Below are 10838 nucleotides of genomic sequence, written 5' to 3'. Positions count from 1 at the left end.
ATTTATAATTTTTATCCCGTCTATAAAATAAAACAAGACATTCGTAAATATATATGTTGTGTATCTTAAATTTTTTGTGGACACTCATGGGTGGCCACTGGAAAAATTCGAATTTTTTTTCAAATTTTTTTTTCAAAATTTTATTTTATTTTTTTCAATTTTTTTCCAAAGGCAACAACGGGCCTTTCAGCTTGTAATCTATTATAATTTCAAATTTTGGACTGACTTTAAAGTTCAATATTCTTAAATTTAAATGTTGAGATTTCAAAACTAAAGACAATACAAAATTTAAACATTACAATTTTAAAGTCCTGACTAAAAACAACTAAAAGAATCCTGTATAGGCAATTTTTTTTTACTTTTAAACAACTAAAAGAATCCTGTATTGGCAATTTTTTTTACTTTTAAACAACTAAAAGAATCCTGTATAGGCAATTTTTTTTACTTTTAAACAACTAAAAGAATCCTGTATTGGCAATTTTTTTTACTTTTAATTGACCCCTCTAAAGTTTGAATAACAATACTTTTATGCTAAAACTGTATTTCTTTTTCCCAATGTAGCGATTAAAGAATATTAAGTGCTCCGCGCAAACATTGTTTTCAAAGGGGGGGTTTATAATTTGACTAAATGTATACCCCTGAAATAAAACAAAAACTCTGAATATGGTGTATAGAGAGGGGGAGAGAGTGAACCCAGCTGTTGTATTCCTAAACCCTGATTGGGTGTTCAAGTGCGTATGGCTAAATCGTTGCATGATCCAAACCGGTACAAGGATTTACAATCTATTACAATTGTACTATATATGCATTTACTAGTACCGGCAGGTCTAGGCTACTTGGTATACAGCCGACCCAACGCTTTTTTGAACTAAATCTAGGATGGCTGAATCAATGTGAGCAATGAACTTCTTTTTTAGGTTCATTTTTAAACATTCAAGTTTTTTTTTAACTTTTAAGAGGCTCAACAAGATTCTACTTTATCCTATTTAGATATTCTTTCATGACATTTTTCGAAATTTCAACTTTGTTCAAATATATTGTAATAAGTTGTAATGCAACCAAAACCATTTTTTCAAAGAGATTAGTAAAATCATTTTGGTGTTTATCTTTGGTCCGAGAAATAAATTTATAATATAATAAAAGAATACTTTGGCTCCCCGTTAATTGTCTCATACTCTTCTCGAGAATCTTTAAAGCCGGAAACCGATGCAGATCCTTTTTGATTGCATAAAGTGCAGGGTAGGATAACTTGGTTTTCAGTCCGACTGATTTAAATATAAACATATAAATGATGTTAGTTCACTATCTTCTGCTTTGATTTAAAAAATACATAAACAATTGTCAGTATTTTTTCCTTATACAGGGTGTCCCAAAAAACAAGGGAATTCAGTGACGAATTCGATATCGTCTTTGTTATGAATTAGCATTGTAATACCTAATTTCAAAAGCCATTATATGATTATGTCTGCTAGAGTTTATTTTATGAAAAGGGTAAAAGACTGCAAAGATGTGTCTATAATGTCTCCGCAAGATGAACAGTGAAGACGGACAAGTTTACTCTGTATACTGTAATTTTCTTGTTTTACTAAGTACAACCGTATGCAGTCAAAGCATAAACAAACAAAATGTGAACATAGCAGACGAAACTCTTACAGATTACAGCTTTCTCGGTAGGTATCATTATACTAAATAAAGAATTATTTGAAAAGACATATCGAATTCGTCACTGAATTCACATGTTTATTGGGACACCCTGTATAATATAAAATGGAATGGGAATAAAAGAAAGGTTACCATTTTAAAAATCCTGTCCTGACTATCCTAAATATATAATCCTTACCCTGACTATCCTAAATATATAATCCTTATCCTGGCTATCCTAAATATATAATCATTATCCTGACTATCCTAAATATATAATCATTATCCTGACTATCCTAAATATATAATCATTATCCTGACTATCCTAAATATATAATCATTATCCTGACTATCCTAAATATATAATCATTATCCTGACTATCCTAAATATATAATCATTATCCTGACTATCCTAAATATATAATCATTATCCTGACTATCCTAAATATATAATCATTATCCTGACTATCCTAAATATATAATCATTATCCTGACTATCCTAAATATATAATCATTATCCTGACTATCCTAAATATATAATCATTATCCTGACTATCCTAAATATATAATCATTATCCTGACTATCCTAAATATATAATCATTATCCTGACTATCCTAAATATATAATCATTATCCTGACTATCCTAAATATATAATCATTATCCTGACTATCCTAAATATATAATCATTATCCTGACTATCCTAAATATATAATCATTATCCTGACTATCCTAAATATATAATCATTATCCTGACTATCCTAAATATATAATCATTATCCTGACTATCCTAAATATATAATCATTATCCTGACTATCCTAAATATATAATCATTATCCTGACTATCCTAAATATATAATCATTATCCTGACTATCCTAAATATATAATCATTATCCTGACTATCCTAAATATATAATCANTATCCTGACTATCCTAAATATATAATCCTTATCCTGACTATCTTAAATATATAATCCTTATCCTGACTATCCTAAATATATAATCATTATCCTGACTATCCTAAATATATAATCCTTATCCTGACTATTCTAAATATATAATCATTATCCTGACTATCCTAAATATATAATCCTTATCCTGACTATCTTAAATATATAATCCTTTTCCTGACTATCCTAAATATATAATCCTTATCCTGACTATTCTAAATATATAATCATTATCCTGGCTATCCTAAGTATATAATCATTATCCTGACTATCCTAAATATATAATCCTTATCCTGACTATCCTAAATATATAATTATTATCCTGACTATCCTAAATATATAATCCTTATCCTGACTATCCTAAATATATAATTCTTATCCTGACTATCCTAAATATATAATCATTATCCTGACTATTCTAAATATATAATCTTTATCCTGGCTATCCTAAATATATAATCCTTTGGTGTCTTAAGAAACTTTTTACAAGTAAAAAAGGATTTTAATTTTTTCCGGATTAATTTGGATCCTTACAGTACAGTACAGTACAGTACAGTATAGTACAGTACAGTACAGTACAGTACACTACAGTACAGGCCTTACGAAATCTTTCCCCAAGCTCCGATGAATTATAAACCATGGGAAACTTTCGGAAATTAATGGCGGAACCTACCTTAATCGAATTAAGAATAAGTCTCCTCCTAGATGCTTCACATAACTGTGTATGACCCAGGAAAAATGTTTAAAAGAGGACAAGCGCTTTCTAATGATGTATTATTTGTCATATTTGGACATCAAACACATGATTTATAGGGGGGGTTCAAATTGACCCCCCCCCCCCACGTATACTGGTTTTCAAGTACCCGCAGGGATAGGGTTAAAGGCTTCAGGAAAGGATTCGAAAGGCCTGAACGGGTTCAAATTGATCCATAAAATTGGAAACCCTTATGTCAGATGAGCTTTTGAAATAAGTCATCTTTTGTTATAGTCTTTCAGGAGAGCATTTGTTTTCACAACAGGAGTCCTCTAGATCCCATAATCCACCTGAATACCCAAACTTGTCAGAACATGAACCTGGAGTACAGATTAATCCTAGTTTACAATCAGAATCTATTCTACAATCTCCTTCCCCCAGCTGACATGGTAAACCTCGCTGTGCCTTACTACAGCAGCTGTATCCTCCTTTACAATGCTGGTCTATACTGTTTGCTGCCTCCTTATCTAGAAATATTGAAACAGAATCATCATCAGTAGCATCTTCCAAGTACTCAACCTTACCATGTGTACACATCTTAGTATCAGCATCAAATGCAGCAGAGTTACAGGAATCTCCAGCTTGATTGCATAACATAGAACATGTCATATATGATGGAGTTTGTTGTTGAAGAACCATGGATTCCTTCCAAGTACTTTGTGATATATTATCAGTCTTGATGTACATCCTGCTTATCATTCCATTAACCTGTACAATTAAACATATGTACAGGATTAAACCTACAACAATATGCATGGTAGAGCTAGGGTTGACTGACCAAGTTTAAAACTATTATTTGGTTTTTACGTAAAGTAAATATTAAAGCTAATTTCAGTTTCCATATGATTTCTCAAACAAAGGGTTAAAGGGTATTTCAAACGTAGGCTTTAACATATCAGCAATCCTTCATTTTCGAACCAGTTTTTAAATTGATTAAAATTTTCCGTTTATTGCTTCGTATTTCAGTATTTAAGTATAACGTAGAATTAACTGAGTTATAACATGAGTATAATCGGACATACAGACAAACAGAGATTTCTACTTTATATGTATCGATATATAAGCGAAGTCATGCTTAATAATTTGCTGGAATTAGTTTCCTGAATTTAAATCTATCTTGGACACCGGAAGAGTTTATTAAAAAATTTAAGCATGGTTTGGAACTATACACTGATCCCAGGTAACAAAAGTGAGGAATTTACCCAGATTCTCCAACCGTGGTCACTTTCTTTGAAGAATCTCCAGTAATTTCTCAAGAATAATTTCCTTTAACTGATTCCTCGGAAATTCTCGAGAAATTCCCCAGAATTGGTCCTCAAGATGACAGATTTTTGGGGGATCACAGTTTTGAGACTCAGTTTCGAGAAATTCCTGAGAAATTCTCAGGACTTGGTCACCATGTTTACGGATTTTTAGCGGAATTTATTAAAAGAATTAGTTTTGTGAAATTCCTGGGAATTTCACCCCAAAAAAATCCTGAGAATTTCTCCAGATTACTTCTCCAGAAATTCCTGAGAAATTCTTAGTACTTGGTTACCATGTTTACAGATTTTTCGGGGAATTTAATAAGATAATTAGTTTAGAAAAATTCATGGGAATTTCTCTGGAATTTCACCCCAAGAAATTTCTGAGAAATTCTCCCAAAAATTCCTGAGAAACTCTCAGGACTTCATCACAGAATTTTCAAGTTCCGTTTTTCTCCAATAGGTGTCTTTGAGGTTCTCTTCTATTGTGCACTGCCCTAACTAAATCTTTTTTCTTTGCATCCTTATTGATATTGTCTGAATAAATAAAATACAGGACAACTTCAGTAAGATCAAAAACGACCATAACGTTCTGACTGAATAAGTTGGTTATACTTCTAAAAAGTTGGAGGGGAAATATAGATAGTTGTTAAGTAATTCACTATTATTGGGTAAACGTCCTGGTTAGTGAATGTACTCAGGAATATGCTGAGAATGTCAAGATATTCCTGAGGAACTCTTGAGAAAATCTTGGGAATAGTTCCCAGGAAATTCCCAGAAATTGGTTCTGCAGAACTTTTCTGTGGAAATTCCCAAGAATTTCCACAAATTTTGTCGACATTTTCTTCGATTTTTCTGCAGAATTTGTAACAAGAAGTTCCCTGGAATTGGTTACAAGAAATTCCTTGGAGAGGGTTATGAGAAATTCCTCGGAATGGGTTACAAGAAATTCATCGGACCTGGTTATGAGAAATTCCTTGGAATGGGTTACGAGAAGTTCCTCTGAATTGCTGTCAACATTTTCACCGGATTTTCCTGGGAGTTTTCGCGGATTCCCAGGAAAGATTCCTGGGAATTTCCGCGGATTTTCCGCAAAATTGTTACCTGGGCATAAACAACTTTTATTAGGTTTTACATAAATTGAGTTATTAGTTTTGGGCATTGCAAAATTTAAACGTGTTTGCATACAGTTTCGTGATACTTAATGTTTGCTCTATGTATTTTGTTATAATATTGAATTTAGATGTAAAAATATATGGATGGAATATTACCCAAAACTCGTCAAATATGACGATCTAAATGATGTATTTGGTCTTCAAGATGGTTTGATAAGGAAAGAAGCTACAGGGTGTCCCACGAAATATAACCGTTGAGAGGAGACTAGAAGTCTTTTTTATATAATTTACGCCCTGTATTCGTTAACCTTGTTTATTTTTTGACAATACTCACGTTTATAAAACGTTTTCTTCCTTTTTTGTGCTTGTAAAATATACCGATAGTTAATAGATTTTCTTTCAGATTTTAATTATTTCAAAGAACAAAGAAGATATTCAAGTCATCTCTCAAGTGTGATGTTTCAATCATGGGACACCTTGTAGCTTTCAATTGTAGGAACTATATGGAGTAAATTCTGTACAGTCGTTTCTCAAGTCTCTTACAATGTTGGTAACTCTGAACAAAAACATTATTTTGTACACATCTTTTATATCTTTATTTATATCAGTTTGGTTTGTCTGTTTTTGTTTGTTTGTTTGTTTGTTTGCTTGTTTGTTTGGGTGGGTGTTTTGTTTGTTTGTTTGTTTGGGTGTTCGTTTGTTTGTTTGTTTGTTTATTTGCTTGTTTGGATCCAATAAATATAAAAACGGCACCTGACATGCTCCCCGGGAAGGATAATGTTGGTCAAACTTTTCAAAGTTTGCTTTAAAGAAATTAGATTTTTGAAGTATTTGAAATTCTTAAGGAAACCCGATAAATCTGCATAACTGTTAATTCTTGCTTTTTACTTTGAATTGTATAACGAAGAATTTATAAGAGTTTGTATTAGATCATCACAAACAAAAGACTGAAATTATGAATAGCTGAAAACGGGCGTCAAATCTACCATTTTTTTATTTTGCTTTGGGGAAAAAATAACTATTTGTTTTATTTCCAATCTAAAATGAAGACGATATTTGTATTGACTTGAGAGACGACTTGACAATTATAAACTATGTAAGATGCATGGTAATAATGGTGAAAGGGTACTGTTGTGAATCAGACTCTTGTTTCATGTAGGATAACTTCAAGTTACACGGACAGTGCAATTCAACGAAATAAGGATGCAAGAGTTGTTTTGAAAATATGAAATGATAAAATATATTTCTGAAAAAAATGTTTAAATAACAATTATTCTTTACATAAGCAGAGGGCATGTTATCTTGTTGTCACAGTCTTCTCCCAACCACTCGACCAACCTAAATATATATTATTATCTGCTTTCATTGTTTTTGAAAATAAAGGAGAGAAAATATTCTATAGTTTGTTTTCTAAAAAAGGCTAATTATTGATCCAGCCATTTGATGGATTTATAGGATACCATGGTTAAATCGTTGCATGGTCCAAACCGGTACAAGGATTTACAATCTATTGCAATTGTACTGTATATGCATTTACTAGTACCGGCAGGTCTAGGATACTTGGTATACAGTCGACCCAACGCGTTTTTGAACTAAATCTAGGCTGTCTGGATCAATGTGAGCAATGAACTTCTTTTTTAGGTTCGTTTTTCAACATTTAAGTTTTTTCACATTAAAGAGACTATAAAGGAAAATTGAAAGGGGGTATAGGATGAAACCTGATAATCTCAGGCGTTGAATGATACATTTAAGGCTTATATCTGATGTTCCTGTCTCGAGAAACTGATAAAAAACTTATTTATTCGAAAATTCATATATAAGCAATTTTGTATAAAAGTTGTAGTATTAAACAGATCGTATTCAACAAATACGAAACCAATCTAAACACGATTATTTTCCTATTATAATATTTTTTATTTTGATTTTGCATTTTGAATAGATATAATTGATAATATTATTACATATAGTATACTGCACTGCCATTGGCTGAAATACTGACTTACCTAAATATATAATCATTATCCTGACTATCCTAAATATATAATCCTTATCCTGCCTATCCTAAATATATAATCCCTATCCTAACTATCCTAAATATATTTTTCTTATGAATTATAAACCATTGGAAACTTTTGGAAATTAATGGCGGACCGCGGAACCGAATCAAGGAAAAGTTTGCCTCCTAGATGCTTGACAGAACTGTTTTTGCCCATGGGAAAAGGTTTACGGGACGATTATTTCCGATTAATTCCATTTGAAGAAATCGTCCCGTAAAGTTTATTTGAAATATAATACTATCTATAAGAGATTTTTATTCTAAAATAAGGTAATAATGTTAAGTAAAGATTTTTTAACGATTTTTTATTTTCCTTGATTGATTTATTTGATAAATGTTACAATTACTTACTCATTATTAAAAGTTTGAAATCCTTGAATCCACTTTAAAACATCACATTTTACAACAGTTCTAAACAAATTCTTTTCTTGCATATCTCAATGTTATTTTTTGATTTTAATAATTAAATATACAGGGTGTCTCTAGAAAAAAACTTTTAATACAAATAAACTGCACTCACCATGGTTAAATTTTTTAAATATTGGACATTTTATTTTATTGAACATTTCCGTTCGATTGATATCAATTAGAGGTGTGTATGCCAAAATTACAGAAGTAAGAACAGTTTGAAATTTTTTGAATTTTAATTACACCGTATTATGGAATTTCATTAGGGTCTAAAAATGCTAATCTTTCCAACAAATCTGAAAAATACGCAGTTATTCTGGAAGAATAGCAAAACCTTAGTTTACAATGCAAATAAAAACTCCTTTTAAGTGCCACAAAAAAGAAAGGGCCTTTTTATTTCAACTATTATTATTACAGTGATCACCAGAAAACTGTAGAATAGGAAGACGACATTTTAGCATTACTGAAGTGCATTTGATGTTGTTACAAAGCTGATAGCTTTACTAGTAAGTTGTTAAATCACTTACTAGGTGAAATGGGTCTGTTTACACTGCACAACTGCTGGGCCTCAAGTCCATTGGACTATTTAAAGTCATTACTTTAGTTTAAAAGTTTGCTTTCTATTCCAGAGTTTTCTGGTTATCACTGTATAAATATCATTATATCAATATTCTTAATAATTTTTGTGTTATTGTAAACTTTTATTTTTATCTATTGAAATAAAATGAAAATGCAATGATAGTTCTTTCTTTTACTTATCACAATTAATTGGTTCAATTTTCAACCAAGTCAAAATGTCAAATTTCAAACTGCTCTAACTGCTTTAATTTTTGTGCTTTATACCTCTTATTGGTAGCCATCGATAGGAAATATTCCATAGATTTTTAAAATGTCTAAAATAGTAATTGAACCATTGTAAGTGCTACAATGTCTTAACCATGTCTAAAAAAGTGTTTTTAGAGACACTGAGTAGTTTTTTTTGTCACCTGCACCCGCTTTCATTAGAAATCTGATGAACGGTGTTTAATGTTTTTTGGTTTGCACTGTTCAAGATTTCAGTTCAACTTTACTTATCTTATTAATCTTTTCTTTTTCCTTCAAAAATTTGAGAGTTTTTCCATCAAAAGTTAGATTGAAAATATTAGAAGCAAGCGGATAAGATTATTTTCATTCTTTAAAGGGAGTGTTTACATTTGTGCAAATACACCTAAACAACTGAAACCTGTCTTATCACAGAAAACGAAAATATTGCTAATTTATCATTAATTAAAATGTGTTCGCAAAATCTTTGGAAGTTCTTAATATTTTTCGGACTTTCCAATATGATACTTTGGTCGGCGATTATATCATTATAATGAAGACGACTTTTTTATATTTAACTTTAATTGTTAACTTGAATTACAAGTTTACAAGAGAAGCTTATTAAATTAACAGCTTCTGTTTTTCTCCATGTTTTTGTGTAGCTATAGGGTGAACTTAAAGAATTTGAGCCGCAGTTCAAACATGACTGGTTCCGCTTGAAATTATATTTATTGTTTCGAGATTTGAGCCGGCTCTCAATTGGAACCGGTTTTTGGCGGATTAGCGACGTGGTTCAAATTCTTTTAATTCTGTCTCATGATATTAAAAAACTTGATATGAATCAAAATTGTAATCGAAAGTCCTCTTCATTGTATTGATATAATCGCCAACCACCGTAACAAATCTGATATTCAGTGAACAATGACAATCCTAATAAATCATAACTCCTCTGATGAACAGCTATAAGCTGAAAGGAATAAAAATATTAAAAATATAAATTTGTTTGTTTATACTCGAATTGACAAATTAGAGCGGTACGGTATGGTACAGTACGGTACAGTACGGCACGGTACGGTATGGTACAGTACGGTACAGTACGTTACGGTACGGATGATTCCAAAAATTAGGTAATTTCCCTAGTTTAGCTAAAATTATAAAGAGTTTGAAATATTCCTGTATAAAACCTGCCAAAAATCAACTGTGTCCTACAAAAAAACGAAATATTAAAATCTTAATTTTTGATCAAATGATATTTATTTTGCATTCCTTATCTAGCAGTCGAGGCATTACAGCCATGAAGTTGTTGACATTGATGTTGTTGTCATTATTATTGTTGTCGTTGTTGTTGTTATTATTGTTGTTGTTGTTATTGTTGTTATTAACGGAAACGTTGATAACTGTGTTGATGGCAACAAGAATAAAACTGAAGAAACTTGAGACACTGAAGCAGTTCGACCCTATCAGACAAATATTCATTTATTCAATTTTCTAGGAGATTTATTTTACTTAATATTTCCAGTTGTGGCTTCCCGCCCTACAACAGGGAGAAAAAGTAATTTTACTGTTAAATTTTGTTTAAAAATGTTATTGTAATGGGTTTCATGATTGCGAAAAAGTTTTTGTTGTGATTTTCACTTTTTCTAGTCTGATTTCTAAATAAAAGTATTTTTATTTTGATCTTAAACAAATCCCGGCAAGACTTTTTGACACTTAATAATACCAAATGTCCATTAAAATATCATTAATTGATACTTTATGATTAAGATAATGTTCATAATTTTCAAATCAGTATGTTGAACCAATATTAGGTGAGCTGTGAATATTGACTACTTGAATTTAATCCCAGCTTTCTTTGACAAGCGTATATC

At 31.0% G+C, this 10838-nt stretch overlaps 1 protein-coding gene across 1 annotated transcript; it reads right to left on the bottom strand.

The window, feature by feature from the left end:
• Positions 1–6931: 6931 nt before the first annotated feature.
• On the bottom strand, positions 6932–10557 carry LOC111717464 (AAC-rich mRNA clone AAC4 protein). The gene is made up of 5 exons (XM_023492964.1): positions 10237–10557; positions 10144–10175; positions 9156–9212; positions 8113–8172; positions 6932–7043 (listed from the first exon to the last, which is right to left on the bottom strand). Exons 1-5 carry the CDS (start codon positions 10444–10446, stop codon positions 6983–6985), a joined length of 420 nt encoding a protein of 139 aa, XP_023348732.1. The 5' UTR covers positions 10447–10557; the 3' UTR covers positions 6932–6982.
• Between the last annotated feature and the right edge of the window lie 281 nt (positions 10558–10838).

This window comes from Eurytemora carolleeae, unplaced genomic scaffold (assembly GCF_000591075.1).
Source record: "Eurytemora carolleeae unplaced genomic scaffold, Eaff_2.0 scaffold2599, whole genome shotgun sequence".
Taxonomy (NCBI): Eukaryota; Metazoa; Arthropoda; class Copepoda; order Calanoida; family Temoridae; genus Eurytemora; species Eurytemora carolleeae.
Note: the sequence above shows the minus strand (reverse complement) of the source record. Positions and strands in the feature narration are given on the sequence as shown.